Genomic DNA, 16354 nt, shown 5'->3' with positions numbered 1-16354 from the left:
TTTAAGAAAAAATATTCTTATTTATTTATTTGACAGAGCACACAAGCAGGCAGAGTGGCAGGCAGAGGGAGAGGGAGAAGCAGGCTCCCCACTGAGCAGGGAGCCCGATGTGGGGCTCGATCCCAGGACCCTGGGATCCCTGACCTGAGCCAAAGGCAGAGGCTTAACTGACTGAGCCACCCAGGTGCCCCCAAAATAAAATCTTTTTAAAAATCATTCCAATACTCATCTCAAGCATCATTTCAAAATGGTATCTTTTAATTGTCAATTCTTTCCCAGAGGAAGGCTTATAGAATTAAGTACATTGTAGGGTCTCCCCAACTAGACTGTAAACCACTTGAGGAGAGGGATTAGGTCTTAAGTATATTCTAACCACCACTGTGCTACATATACGGTTTAAACTTATCAACTAGTGTTTCTAAAATTAATTAACCCTTTTTTTCTTGCACTATAATGTTACTCAATGGTATTCCTCACGATTACTTAAAGACCAAAAGCAACTTTGAAAACAAAACAGGCCTTTTGACAAGTAGCAAGAGATACCGTCACAACCAAAAAACATGATGGAAATTAATGAAGAAATAATAGCAGGAGAAAGAGGAGCAGAAGTACGTGGTTCAAGCTAGAATTAAAATGAATGTTATGACACCAGGGAACTAGTTTCAGCGATGACTCTTCGAAGTACCTGGTCAGACTTCAGACCATCCTTGGAGGGTGAGACTAGTTAGTGGGTATTGTTGGATTTGTGCTTCTATGCAGTAACTGATGTTCCTTGGAAGGCAGAGTGAAAAGTTGTGTTCAGTGATTAACTTTCTCTTTTTCCTTAGGGTGTTACATACCACATTATTTGAAAGCTGGGAGATTGTTGGACCTTACCCTTCCTGGTGGGTTTTTAATCTACTGCTGTTGCTAATACAAGGCTTGAACTGCTTCTGGTCTTACTTAATCGTAAAAATAGCTTGCAAAGCTATTTCAAAAGGCAAGGTAAGATGAAACTTACTGTTTCTGATATGTCCCAGAAAAGTATATTTTCTGGTTCTTCTTTTTTTATTATTATTATTACTATGTTATGTTAACCTCCTGGAAACACAAACCAAATTGTCATTTTCTTCTATTTAGTTAATTTTTTAAGTTAATTTTTTTGAACAATGTTACTGATGATTCCTACCGATCTGCATTTATAATTTTAGATTTAATGATGATACGTTATTTGTTGTGTTCTTTCTCTCCCTCTGTCTCCCATGGTCCTTCTCTGATTAAACTTGTGCCGAACAGAAATTTAATAACTTCTTTTCTTTTATGAGAAGGTTGCTCGGTGCAGTATGCCCATTTATGATTTTTCCAATAAAACTTAGTTAAATCTCTTTGTTTAAATATGGACTCGTGAGGCTGATTCAAATAACGTTTCCTGGGAGCAGTGACTTTTCCAGAACATTCTCTGTGACATTTTCTTACTTTCATTGTTTATTCTCTTCCTTCTGCCACCCTGGAAGGCTGGGAAGTGGAACCCTTTACATGTAAGTTCCTCATGCCTCTCTCTCTCCTTGTTCTGGATGCCACTTTAGCCTGTTGGAGGGGCACTCAGATGCTTTTGTTTCCATGCATATTGTTCTAGCTAATCAGTTGGCTTTAACTGAAGTGTGGCTCCCACCAGGTGCAAGGGATACTAGAAACAGCTCAGGTAGTAGTGCCCTTTGTGTGAGCTTGCATTCTGCTAAATTTTGCATCATCCAACAGAAGGAGAGGAATTTTTTTCATTGGTGTTTAGCATGTTTGCTAAAAAACCAGAAATAGACAAAAGTGAAGTAGGAGAACCAGAACTGAGTTGGGGAGAGGATCGCCATGGTCCAGAATGGAGGCCTGAGCATCAGCTATTGCCTGGTCTGCCCTGAGCACCTGGTCCTCGGCTAGGTAAACAGAGCTGGCTCCTTTCATGGGGCTCGGGACATCTAGTCACATACTGTGCAGCCAGTTCTCAGTATCAGCTCTTACATAAATCCAAAGTATTTCGATCAATTAATTGTTCAGAGGGGAAAGTTCATTTTTTCTCTGTGACCTCATATTCTTTAAAATGAGCACCTGTATTTCTGTTAAAAAAAACACTCCTTTTCTCCTCTGGATACAAATTACATCAACATGCACAATGCTATGGTAGCCGAAGACAAAGAGGCAAGGACAGGTGGATTCGGTTACTTGTATCCTTATTGCATTGCTGTTTCCACCAGACCTAATGTCTCCTCTCCAAATTATTCCTTCAGTCTTACCAAGAGACGATTATTGATTTCATTACAGGTGTCAGGCTTCAGAATATCTAAACTACCCTTGCTGTTCACCTAGGGCAGTTAAGTTCATCTTGGCCATGGGTTATGGACTCCATTTTTCTATGGGTTATTTTGAGACATTTTAAATGATTCCTTTCCTTGAAAGTGACATAAGTATAAGCTTTTTTTTCAAATGCAATTACAAATAATCTTACTAAGCATGCAAATGTAAATTGATCACTCTCTGAAACTGGAGTTTTCTTTCCTATTAGCAGCTTAATTTATGACTAATGGATGTCTAAACGTCTTGGAGCTTTACTATCATGCTGTCTTTGTGACCCCTGTTTGTTTGTTTAAGTTCACGTATCCTAAGTAATTCAGTCCTTTTGGTCTTTCGGTATCTAAATCTTCTTGGAGATGATCCGTGTGCGTTCAGTCTCATTGCAGGGGGCATTGGAGTGAAGTCCATTTGTACCGTATTTATTTGGTTGTTTCTGGTTAGAAAAGTGCAGCAGTTCTGAACTCTCACCCGGCCTTGTCCCCACCCACCTGACAGAGATGACGTTGTCCTGCAGCCAGGGTGGCTTCTCCAGTGGGGGGCATGCGTGACACAGAGAGGATGTGATGTGAAAAAGCCCTCAGTTCATTCTGATACACCACTTCTTAGAGAAAGGCAGGCAGCTGGATTTGGGAAAGCTTCTACAAAGCGAGGCCCCCAGGCCCCCAGGTCCCTGTTGCCACCCCACTCGGAAAATAAGTGAATGGTGCTCACTCAGAGGTCTTAAGGCATGTTGGGTAAAAATGCTTACCATAATTTAGACGATAGAGTAGGAGGTTCAAACTATTTTAATTTTAAAAGCAGTTGAGTGTTTTCTTAATCTCTCCCTAAATTACTTCCTTGCTAGACTGTGACTTTTTTTTTTTTTTTGTCCTTTATGGTAACGCATATGCTGGTGCCTGAGCTTGCCATCCTCATTACGTAAGGAGACTGGGTAGAGGATTGAAGAACTTTGGAATGATGGAAGCCCATTTGTGATGATCCGGTCAATAGATTTTCTTTGGGAAATATTTTAAACTAGACCTCACCCAGCAGGTTCCCAAAATGCCTCCCCCTGCCATTAGTTGTCACATAGTATATAAAACAAAATTCCTACTTAATTTTAGCAGACAGAAAAGAAAAACAAATTAAGTCATCAAATAATATATTACAAAGCCAAGAAGAATGACATTTTAAATTCTCTAAGCTAATAAATATCTCCATTAGTGTGGTGAATCCCTTTACAGGATTCTCACGGGGAATGTGACCATCAGACAGTAAATTGATCCATTTGTACCAAATTCCTATAATGCCATTCCAATTTTATCATGTGTCACTTTACCAGTAAGAGTGGGTTTCAGGGTCTAGTACATTCTCATCGTCCAGAGGTACCTTAAAGAGGTCAGCATGTCTAGCCCCCTGTGATACCTAAATCCACCTGTGTTCCATTCCTTGATAACTGACTTGTCACCAAAATTGCACATCTCCACTGCAGGAGAACTAACTGTTATGGCAACGTGCCTTTCCTCTTCGATTTTTAACGTTTGCATCTGTTTCCATTCATGTATGATTACATGTACTCTCTGACCATGCCCTAGCTTAATGAGTCCCTAGGAGCTGGTTACACTCACCTTCTTGTATTCCACAGGTGTCCAAGGATGATCGAAGTGATATTGAGTCTAGCTCAGATGAGGAAGACTCCGAACCTCCAGGGAAGAACCCTCACACTTCGACCACCACCAATGGGACCAGTGGTACCAATGGGTACCTCCTGACTGGGTCTTGCTCCGTGGATGATTAATTACTCAAAACTACAAGTCCCGAACAAAGTGAACTGTTTGTTCCTGGAAGTATTTAAAAGTTGCAAATGCAGTTCCTTTCATTATATCTCAGCACCAGAAACAAAATTTAGGATTATCAAAGCATTTTGAATAGTGCACTGCCATATGTCCTGTCTGTGAATGAAGAAGAATTACCATTCTTTATACGTAGGCATGCTATATGTAATTGACACAAGGGAACAGTATTTGCATTTGTACTGTCTTAAAGTATTATTTATATTTCATTTTTGTTTGTAAATCTGTGGACAAAAGAGGGTTTCCTCACTCCTTTTACTCTCTGGGTTTATGACAGTGAGGGAGATGCTCCATCTGCTTCCACCCCTTTCTATTGCTGTAACTCAGTTTGATAGGAGCATCAAATAATTTAATTTGTCACTTAGAGCAAGCAAAACCCAGTGCAAGATTCTCGTACTGCTCCAAATAGGTTTGCTTTCTTTGTGTTACAGTGCCTGTTTTGAAATTGCCTATATAGCCTCAGTGACCATTTTCCCAGTGTAAAGTTTAAGCAGGATGAGCTAGGCGTTTTAATTGTCCCTCCTCGTGGTCAATTAGCAGTTCAAATCAAAGAATATGGTTTTTTGAGAACTTTAAAAAATTGTTTTGTATTAAGTTGCTTTGCAATAGACATCATTTTTTGTGCACACAGCCAAGATGTCTTCAGTGAGTATGGTAGCTAGCTGGAGATGAACTTTGTAGGTTACAGAGGTTTATTTTTGGTTTTTGGTTTTTGTTGTTTTTGTTTGTTTGTTTGTTTATTCCCTCTTAAGAGGTCTGTGCTCTGGCTCTGAAGGAGGACCTTTGCCTAAGGTCATAGTTACTACAAACAATGAAATCACTCTTACTACTGGGAATTTGTCCCATGATCTGAGAATAACAGAAAGAGAACAGCTGATTTCAGCCAGATTTCAGAACTACCCCTATAATTACAGCAATCTTCTGTCATGTCATGAAAAAAAGAAGCTAAGTATATTTTGGCACAGCAAAGGAGACTTTGAACAGTTGGCAGAGGTCAGCTCTAGCATAAAGCATTTTATTGCAACCAGCATTCAAGGAAGTGCGCTAGATATCTAGTATTTGATCTTGGTATTTTGATTTTTCTGAGCAAAATAAAGCCAATGGGAGAAGGACGATTTTACTGTTTGTCCTTTCTCCTTAAATATGACCCAGAGTGACTCTCCTGTTGCTAGAAACTGAGTAGTGTTGCACTTGAAGCCCTTTGGTTTGCTTCTTTGAAGACTTGTTCGGTTTCTAGGAATTTTTATTCAAACAGAGCTATTTTCAGAAAAAAATAATAAAAATTGTACTGGACTATGGCAATATCAGCAATGAGAAAGAATGCTGAAAAATAAGTTGCTATAGTCTCCTACATGGCAGTGTTATGTATGTATAAGTAAGAAAACCCATTCACATAAACCAAAGATTTTATCTCCTTCCTTCCAACTTTTAGTAAGAGGGAATAAAAAGGTATTACAAACACTTACTTCATAAACAAAACAAAACAAGAGTCCAAAACCACAGTGCAGTAGCATAAATGTGTGAGTCAGGGGATAGTAAAGACAACAGCATCAGAAATACTAGGGAGTGCATGTCCTGCTTACAGCCATTCACATTCGATTCAAATTTTTGAAAAAATTGAAATGAATCTTTGTGCTAACAGTTTGCAACCTGTGCATTAAAATAATGCTCCCAAACAAAAAACCTCACACTGTAATGTTAAATCTTTCCCCACCTACATATGAAATAGTCTGTTTCTGATAAGGCCCATAGTAATAATTGAAGAGCCTTAGACATATGTCTACTTGTTTATTGAGAAAACGATGCAACTAATTCTCATAAAGCCTTATTATTTTATTTCACAAAACAGGGGTATATCTAGGAGTGTGATTTGTGGATGGTTTGAGACCAGTCATAAAACATCAAAATTACTTGTTAGTCATCTGAACATCTGCTAAAATGCAGATATATAAAATGAAGCGGCAAGCATGTTATAGCTGAAAAATGTTGAGAAGGTGAAAGTTTCCTTTCTTATCAACTAAAATATGGGGAAGAAGAGTGAATTGTACCTTGCTTTAGTGCCTGGAGCAAGTCCTCACAAAGGGAGAAATAAACCAGAGAACCACCATGTGTTCAAATTTGGATCGTCTGATACTCCACCACAGAATAATTTCAAAAAGATGGGCTTATAAATTAATGGTTTAGTGGAGTTACATGAAAAGAAGTAAATCGAATCTGTCCTTAGCAAAGACAAATCTAAGCAATTTTTTGTTTTTCCCAAAAGTCACTTGGAAGTAGGACTGAGAATACTCAGAGCCTCAGCGACCAATGACGTTCACTTAACACAGTCCCCTATGTATCTATAGATTTTTATTTCATTTTGCGTTTTAGGACAAAGAGTTCTTTTTGATTAATCAAAGTGGTGTTTGTAGACCTGTTAAGATACAAAATAATATATTTCTGTCTACTTCTCCCACTTATCATGGTGGCAAGATAAGACTGAGAGAGAAGAAAATGTGAGATACCTTGTCTTCTACTTGTGCCAGGCCATAGCTTTGGAAGTGTATTTTGTAAATTCAGCTGTAGGTTACTGAAAGTATTGTTTCCCATTAATTAACTTAGCCCGTATTGATAGCTCCTTCCTCCTGGTCATATTCAAACCTTTCCAGGGTACCAAGAGGGTGTGTAAGAAGGAGTCTAGAAAAATTAATATTTTATTAATATTTTATTCTCTAATGCTATTTAGCTTTCCTAGATCTTTTAGTGGAGAAAAAAGTAGAAAATCAAGTAGAATTTGGCCTTGGGTCAATAAATGATAGGACGATGTGTGATATGTACGTACATGTATGTTTCTCCAAAAACATAAAACCAAAATAGCACTGACTCATCCTTATCCATATTTTTTTCATGAAAACTATCCACCATGTACAAGAGAATCTTCCCACCTCCCTCTCAACTTCTTGTTCATGCCACTCACCCGGCTGAGAGTTGATAGGATCCTTTCTGTTGCCTCAGGCTAAGATCACAGAGGACCTAAGGTCAGCATATAAGCCAAATGTAGTTCATATTTCCAAATTTAATGGTATACATGTGGAGAATAGAAGACTAACTATCAGTATTTTAGGTGATTAAGCTGAATGTTGAAAAAAATGCATATAGTTGCTGTTTCATCCCAAGGTTTTATTAACATCCAGCTCCTGCCAGGCTGCTAGATAGATGGTATCCTGAGGTACCATCAGATGACGAAACAGGCGTCTGACAAAAATGAGCTAGGAAGAAAGGTAGGCTCTCCAAAGAAAGCAAGCAGTTGGGTGAGAGAAATAACTCTTCAGTGAGATAAAATCAGGCCACGTTTAGCCAAAATGGTGGTGGATGGACCTCACAATGTCCCGTTCTGTTGCCAACTATCCATTCTGAGTATTTGATAGAGGTTTGGATTTGAGCGAACCAAATGCTTTTTTTTACCTTAGGCAGAAAGGATCTCGCACTTTGTGTATTTGAACCTCATTGTTATTTGGGCTGAAGTAAAAAATGAGGTTTCAGTTCAGTTCACCTGAGTCTTTGCAAAAGAGCTCTTCAGAGAAAGTTTTATGGACACCCATGATTGTTCCCATTCTGTTCATGACTTTGTATCGAGAGTTATTTTTGTCCCTTTCTCAGAAATGTTAATGCCAAAGTTGCCTGAATATTTGAGTAGTTTTTTCTTAATTTGAAGTGTACAGAATAATTCCAAAGGTGTTAAGAGATTCTGTTTGTGTATGTGATGATGTCATTATGTCCAGAGAGGCTTCAAGAAATCCTTTGGGAAATAAAAGGTTAAATGTTTACATTTCCTGTGATAGTTGAGATCTTAAGATACTAATTAACTTACTTTTTTTTTCTTTGCCTTTGGCTGATTCCTGCTTTGTAGATAAATATTAGTATCCTTGAAATCTTTAGAACATTCAAGTAAGAAAAAAACAAATTAGATCAAAGTCAGCCCGATGAGAAAGTGATGACAAGGCACTTCAGTTTTTAAGTAACTTGTATGGGAAGAGAAAATGCAGTTCTCTCTGGTTATTGTGCTTGCTGTCTAGTGTGCTGTTCATGAAAGGAATAGCCTCAGTAATCATAAGCAGTTCTTGAAGTCATGCATAATGCAGCAGGTAGTAATTAGTACTGGTTCACTGTGGCCACACTATTTAGTTCTTGATAGTAGCAGGCCAGAAAAGGACCCTGTGGTATATATAGTCCCCTCCCCTCCTCAAAGGGATGCTTAGTAGACCCTGAGGAAGCCTGTCCGTTTGTCCACTCTGTGCAGTTGTAACATCTCTAATATATATTCAAAGGGAGCATAGCTGATGCTGGTTTTCATGGAGAAAACTTTATTAGCATAAAACATGATAAGGAACAGTTTGTAAGCTCTGCAGACACCCAAAGGAGACCCTTAGCCTTTTCCAGGTATTTGTAACTTAAGTTCAGCCTTGAAGCCTTTGAAAGGACTAGCTTAGCAAATGGCCACAAGCTAAGACCCCATCAGCTCAAAGAAATAAGTCTCTGCAGCCAGATGGCGTTATCTTATGGTGTCTTCACAAGACTAGGTTTTCTCAGGATTACCAGGAACTGATGGGAGGGGACGGTTAGCCCGAGATCTGTCTTGTTCATCTCATCCACCTGCATTCCTTTCAGCCTCCTGGAACCTTGATGAAAGGAAAACCAAAATATTGTCCCTTATCGGCTGGACTTTGGATCAGTTGTTTACCATACTTCTTTTCTCTGACTGATTCCATTTTTCTTAAAAAGTATTGTGCCCATGTAAGCTTGTTTTCCTCCACACAGGTCCATGAAAGCTTGGTTTCCTATTTTGCTGTATGTTGCATGGCCTGGAAACCAGGGACAACAGCTGTTGGTATGATTTCTATGTTAAGTGAAAAATTAGATTTTATAGAGATCATTTCTTTCCCCCTCTTGGATCTACAGTAATTTTTCTAAACTGTCGTTGTAAAACTGCCCTTAAAAAATTAGAGGCTTTTAAAGATTAGTTGCCAAAGATAAATTAGCTCTGTAATAGGAACAGTTGTGTGGCAATTCTGGGAGTTTAACTGAGAGACTCATTAAAGATGGAGTACCCCCTCCAAGTTTGATTTCCAAAAGTTTCATAAAGCCTCTAAGCCTATGATTCTCATCCGCTCTTGGTGTGCCCACAGATTCGGTTACCTCCATAGCCATTTGTGGCCAAGCAAGGAGGAGAGGGTTCGTTTGGGGATTTGATTTTTTTTCAATTTGCAGTGAGAAATAGGATAGGTGACAAAATCTTACTTGTTTTCTTAAGACAATTCAGTGCTTGAGCATCTCTGTCAGAAATGGAATGATGTACTGTTAGCCAGTTAGAATTATTTTATGTATTGTTACTGTGTTTTGCTGATTTTTATATGAAAATATAATTATTCATTCTTGATCTCTGGAAGCAATCATTATTATGAGGATCATTTTACTTTGGAAACACTTTCATAATAAAGATAAGTATTAAGAGTCAAGTGTAAATGATATTTTCTGTAAGCGCTGGTGTTGGTAGTATGTCACATCATCCTGGACAAGATTTATTTCAGGGCATACATCATCCTACTAGTTTCTTGCAAACCTTCCTTAAATCCCAGTTACCATTACGATTACTGAAAAGGTAATATTATATTTATATTATATTTATACATCATATATATATATATATATAACCTATATATCTCTTTCTCTAAGCTAATCCATAGCATTGCTGCCCCAGCATCCATTTTGTTTGCAATGTGGCCTGCAGGGACCTTAAATTGACCTTAGCCCCTCAAACAGGTGCACACCCTGGGGAGCAGCCCTCAGACTCACGAGCGAATGTAAGTCCCTGATATGACTTCCCCAATAGCCCGTGTGATCAACAATCTCCCCTGCCTCCCAGTGCCTGCAGGCCTTATGTTCCCCCTAAATGAGACCACCATGGGGTTTACCAAAACCCCACTCTTCTGAATTGACTCATCCAGCCTTAGCCCAGGAAGCCCAAAGCACTCTACTCACAGACCCTAATAAAGGCATGTGCCCCAGGTCCTGTCTCAGTCTCCACCTGGCCGTCACCAACCGGTGTGGCCCCTCGAGGCGTGCCGTGTGTGTACCTCCCCTGTGATGTGTGACACCTCTCTCTCTGTTTCTCTTGTGGTCTCTTGTTGAACTTCAGCTCACCATCTGACGCCTTGTACTCCACTTAGCAAATATTAATTTAACATAGTTAACATATTTATATGATATATATATAATATGTTGCAGTATCTCTTTGAAAATTAAGATATAGAAACTTTAACATTTTATGTAGTGCTTCATTCTGGAAAAAAATATTTAATATTTATAGAGAGATAAGAGTTCACAGGGCGCCTGAGTGGCTCATTTGGTTAACTGACTGCCTTCGGCTCAGGTCATGATCCTGGAGTCCCGGGATCGAGTCCCGCATCGGGCTCCCTGCTCGGCAGGGAGTCTGCTTCTCCCTCTGGCTCTCCCCTGTCTCATGCTCTCTCTCTCTATCTCACACTCTCTCTCAAATAAATAAATAAAATGTGTAAGAAAAAAAAACGTTCCCATATATCAGACCGCACTGATTTTTCCAAATCATAACAAGAAGCACTTAGGACCAACAATCCAGACCACAGCATACACAAAACCATCCCTGTCAGTGTAGCTCATAGGAGCTTGACTGATATCTTCTCTGGGTCCGTGCCCTCCTGTGTTAGGGCTTCTTTCCCTCTTTCTCTGTCTTTCCTGTGTAACTCTGTCTTCCCCAGCTACTCTTCCGCTCTAAGCTTATGTCACCTAATATCTCCAGAACCATAAAAATAGCATTGACATTCAACCAGACACCCCCCACCACCACCAGTATTATGAAAAATAAAACAGATACCCTATGAAAAATCATTATAATATAGTATAATATAGCTACCCCCAGCCACAGTCTGATTGCAAGCATGAGTTATTCTAATAAATTAAACTACCAAAACTCCTCTGAGGCAGAGAAAGATAGGTTATAAGGTCACGCGCCACTTTGGGAAGCCCCACGAACTCTTCTAGTTCTGTAAGCAAAGCAGAATCTAAGTCTCTAAGCATCCCTCGCAAATAGCCACAATGCAGCTCAGCCTCTCTAGGCCCCTGGCTGCTGGGGCTGCCACATCCACCTTCGGCACATGTTATTTCTGCCCCCCAATTCTGGTTCCGCCAACCCTGCACTTGCTTCACCAGGCGCGGTGGCAGCAGTGCCGACAGGAGTGACAGATGGCACGACAGCCAGCAATGGGGGTCGGACGCTGGATCTACCAGGATGCGGGTGATCCCTCAGAACCAATGACCATGGTGACCAGAGCCTGAAGGCCACATCCTTGATTCTCCCCAAAGCTCCTGTAGCATGAGGAAACAAAAGTTCTATTATCCCTAAACACTGTAGTTAAAAAAAATTTCTATAAAGCCTGCTAGGGTGACCGTAACCCAAAATCACAGACTGGGTTACTTGAATAACAGCGATTTATTTTCCCCAGCTCTAGAGGCTGGAAGTCCAAGATCACGGGGTCAGCAGAGCTGATTGCTTCTGCGGCCTGTCTTCTTAGCTGGCCCTCTCACTGTGCCGTCACACGGTCATTCCTCTGTGTGTCTGTCTGTGTCCTAATCCCTTCTTTTAAGGATGACAGTCATACTGGATCGGGGCTCCCCCCAAAGGCTCCATTTTACCTTCATCACCTCTTTTTTTTTCACCATTGATGAAATTTTTATCTTAGTCTCATTTTTCCAACAAAAGGGACAAAACAAAGTTTCAAGGGTATTATAATTTGGAAAAAGTTAATATCCTCCATCTTCAGCAATAAATATTGATTCATATACGCAATCTATTTCTGGGGCTTTTAGGGCCGTGTACACAGAATGCATAAATAGAAAAGGTACCTTAATCACCTCTTTAAAAGCCCTGTCTCCAAATACAGTCACCTCCTTGGGTACAGGGGCTAGGACTTGAACGTGAATTTTGGGAGACGTAAGTCACCCATCATACAAGGTAGTTTGACACAGTGACAAAGAACAAAAGTAATGAAGAAACAAAGTGGTGACTTCCAGGGCCCCAACACCTCATGGACAGGTGACTTGGGCTGAGACCTGAGGGAAGGAGCTGCTCGGGTCACAGACCAGGCAGTGGGGGCCGGAAACACAGAGGCTTCAAGACGGGAACAGGCTTGAAGGTTCAAGGAGCAGCAAGAAGGCCAATGTGATGAAGCGAAAGAAACAAAGGGGAGAGTGTGGGTGATAACATTCGAAAGTTCAGAAGGGGCAGATCATATAAGGCCTGTGTCCCATGATGAGGAGAGCAAGTGTTAGGGTAAGAGTGATGGGAAACCATTCAGGAATCTAAGCAGGGAGCAGTATAACCTGGTCTGTTGTCATCTTTAGTAAGAGAGAAACCACGCCCATCCAAACCATGACGGAGAAAACCGCTCCAACTCCACGTGGGTCAGCGGTGTCTGCAGAGGTGTGCCGGGCACCACACGACCAGGCAGGGTGATGAGCACGTGGCCATTGGAAGAAATAAAGGACTAAGTGCTTTGAGGGTTTAATCCACAGGCAATAAACTATGTCTGGGCAGAGAACGAGAGGTGGAAGCTTTTGCTGCAAAGATGTCAAGATCCGGGACAGGAAGAGCCTCCAAGTTCCGCTGAGGAAAGCAGCTTGAAAAGATATGACAGATGGGCTGTCAGCAGCCAGGGGAGAACCTCAGGGAGAGGGCAGACTTCCTGACTGAATGTCGTTCTTTTTGTTGTTACTTACTGTTAGCACCTTTCTTTTTGTGGTTCCAAGGCAGCTCATGGGCGGTGAATTGATGGATGATCACAATTTCCAAAACACCCCTCTGGAGGAGGCATGCATCCAACAACAATCCTTGCATGCTGTTTGTAGGTTTTACAGTTTCTGAGTGAGCCTGCCTGGTTTAGCAAGAGCTGCAAATCAGGGTTTTATTTATGGATTTATTTATCTGGATACGCCAGTCGTTAAACATTCACCAGCACGCCACGGCCACCTGTAACCTATAGACGCAGGAACTGTGGCTCCAAAAAGTTAAGTGACTTATTTTCTGTCACCCAACTAACAAGTGGTAGAGTTGAGATTTGACCCAGATCTGACTGATTTCAAAACTTAGACATATCTTCCTAGTACCTTATGCTTCTTCCAATGTTTGCATTTGTTTCTGAAGATAGGCTGCTTAGATTCCTACTGCATTTCAACCGTCCTTGGCTTTTTTCTTATCTACCTCCTTTAATTCTCCTTACAGATCTCAGACTTCCACCCCTATAGTTTTCATCCCTAGTTCCCCTCTTTTCAAGATTAGGTTGTTCAGGGCTCTCAACTACATCAGGAGCCCTTCTTAGGAAAGATCCTCAATAAATCTAATACGTCAGTGACTGAACTCAATTGTTATGGCTCACTGTCTTGTTCCAGTTCACAAAGCACACCCTTCCTTCTCCAACCTCACCCAGGGAACTTGCAAGGGCCAAGGTATAACCCAGAACACAGGTTTCAAAGGCATCAATTCAAGCAGTTCAATAATTCAGTGCATTGCAGACTAGAAGGATAGAAGATATGTAGGTTGGGAAACTAGTTCTTCAGTGGTTTGGGTTTTAAGAACGGGCTGGAAATCTCATAGGGAAATACTCCTAGGGGCTGAGTGAGGGATGGGGTACTACAGATGAGGAAGATGTAGGAAATAAAAGGGCAGTCACCAGCCCCCCTTTTTTGGAGTCATTGCAGTTAGTTAGATTCATCAGGATTAAACTCTTGGTTCCTATTAGTTTTGCTGACCCAGGATGCTAGTAAATACCCAGTCAGCCAGCCAGCAAACAATGTATAGGACTCTAGGCCAGTTGGAGCCATATCACCAAAGATGAGCTCAAAAGTGTCCCTAGAGTTTTTAAAAATAGTGTTCTTTCTCTCTGTTGAAGTCACTAGACTGTGTATAGAACAGAGCTCTGACATACTATACTCTCAAGCGCTGCCATTTCTTATTCACTTGTAAGTCATTTCTGAGGATGTATAAAACAGTGCATGCCATGCCAAAGCAGACACACAGAGCCACAGCACTAACGAATTCAATAAAATGCACATTGAAATGAAGCCAATGCATCTATTGAGCACAACTCTCCACAAGCCGTTGTGTTGGGCACTGTGAGAGATACAAATAAGCCAGAGGCAAAGCTGCGAACTGAAGGGGCTCTCCATCTAGTTAGAGAGGCTGAGCACAAACAGGGGTTATTTTAATAGGTCAAGGTGGCTCTGAAAGAAATGATACTTGTTCTGTTATGCGGCTCAAACTCTATGATAAAGGCAAACAGTTTTTGAAAATGATAATTACTCTATAGACATGACATTATTATCATCATCATCGTATCAAATCTATTGTTAGGATCATAATCACAGAAAAGTTCAGAGGAGAGAGAAATGGCTTCAGAATCAGATGAGAAAGATTTCAAGGAGAAAGCCAAGAATGAATTTGGATGAGTCAAATGCAAAGAGGAAGGGCATTTGAGACAGAGGGCATGGTGCAAACCAGTGAGTAAGTCCCTTAGCATTGCCTCTGGCTCTCTGTGGCCTGACTGCTGATACCCATCACTCTAGCCTCATCCCTCCCCACGCCTCTTGACCCAGGTCCCAAGTCCGTGGTCTCAAACGGGCTATGCCATGTTACATCTCCAGCACAGTAGCCTCACTCTGCCCCGAAGCCCTTTTACCCCTTTTCCATCGAGCTAACTCTCATATGGCCTTCAAGATTAACATAGGATTCCTCCTCCTTAGTCAGAAAGCCTTAGTCACTTGGAATGTGGTGCTCTTCCTAGAGAAGAAAAGGTGCAGCCATTGAACTCCGTCAGAATGCTTATCACACTCCCCCTCACTTGATTGTAAGCATCGTGGGAGCAAAGAACTTGCTTTTTCTATCTGGATCCTTAGCCAACACATTTGCTACATAGTAAGCACTCAATAAATGCTTGTAGAATTAACGTATGTATTTACAGAAATAGGAGTTTCAGAAAGATGAAGTTTTGGAAGGAAAAATGAGCTAATTTTTACATTTTGAATTTGAACTCATGAGCCCATTCATTTGGAAATGTCTACCAAAAATTGGAAAAATGGACTGTAACTAGGTACCATTATTACTTCCGTTAGTTCAGTTCAAGAGATAGATGCACAAAGAGACGGAGAACCTTGCCTTGGGCTCAGACCCAATAGGCAGCAATACAGATCACTTGGTCCGAGCTCTGGGCCATTTCTCCACTGCCTACTAACACAGAACCTTGGGACATGCCTACGCTAGAGGGATAGAGCAAGAAGATAAGCCAGCAAAGAACTCTGTGATAACAAAGATAGGAAGAAATACAGTATGTTAATGAGAATGCTCACCCTCCCTTTCTCTCTTCCTTCCCTCCTCTTCCTGAACTGTTCCGTTCCAGAGCTCTTGGCTGGGACAAAGCAGGGTGGATGTTTCTGCCAGGTGAGGGACATGTGGTGGCCCAGAGTGGAGTGCTGGAGGCCACATGGGGTTATGGAAGTGTCTGCCGAGGAAGATAGTACAGCATGGAAGAATCAGTGTGGGGGGCAGGGGGTGTCCATACAGAGGAGGCCGGACATCAGTTATCAAGCCTGGGCAGGACGATGAGGGCACGCCTGTGGAGGGGCGGCCTCGATGGGAAGTCAGAGCGGCTGTGGTAGGAATGGCTGCATGCAGAGGAATGGGACAATATCCTTACATAATATTGTAAGGATAACTGAAGCCAGCTTCCCACTGTTAGAAAAGGGAATTACACGTATGGAGGGGGAGAAAACTGAATAAATTTAGTATTGGATTAATTACAAGTATCCGTGTAAAATCATGCCTTTCAATATATAGGTAGATATCAATCTAAGCATATCTCTGGGTATATGTGAGTGTATCTGGTTGATTCCCAACTGTCCAACCAAGGGCCCACCATCAGTGACTCCCCACCCAGCACAACTAGTACCCCAGGTCTTGCTTTCTAATCCATCCTAAGTCCATTTTCCACTAACAAGAACCAGTCTTCTTGAAGAAGTGGCTGAATCTAGGGCAGGGCAGGAAAGCCCAGGCTGAAAGGGAGGATTTGTTGAGCCAGAAAGCGAGAAGGTGCTCAAAGAATGATGAGGAAATGGCATAAGGACACAAAACCACATTG

The 16354-nt window shown here is 41.2% G+C and overlaps 1 protein-coding gene across 2 annotated transcripts in view; it reads left to right on the top strand.

Annotated features, from left to right (window-relative positions):
- CERS6 (ceramide synthase 6) overlaps positions 1-9644 on the top strand; it is a 317200-nt gene extending 307556 nt beyond the window's left edge. Inside the window, exons 9-11 of one of the 2 annotated variants that reach the window (XM_073882913.1) lie at positions 828-984; positions 1494-1517; positions 3947-9644. In XM_073882913.1, the coding sequence (XP_073739014.1) occupies positions 828-984; positions 1494-1517; positions 3947-4099 (334 nt within the window). In that variant the 3' untranslated portion in view covers positions 4100-9644. The remainder of the gene's footprint in view (positions 1-827; positions 985-1493; positions 1518-3946) is intronic. The other variant, XM_025853613.2, reaches the window with a different exon arrangement.
- Positions 9645-16354: the final 6710 nt, after the last annotated feature.

The sequence above is a fragment of the Callorhinus ursinus genome, unplaced genomic scaffold, assembly GCF_003265705.2.
Source record: "Callorhinus ursinus isolate GAN/ISIS: 27379988/994484 unplaced genomic scaffold, GSC_fseal_2.0 scaffold2, whole genome shotgun sequence".
In the NCBI taxonomy this organism is placed as follows: Eukaryota; Metazoa; Chordata; class Mammalia; order Carnivora; family Otariidae; genus Callorhinus; species Callorhinus ursinus.
This window is presented reverse-complemented; position numbering and strand designations above follow the sequence as displayed.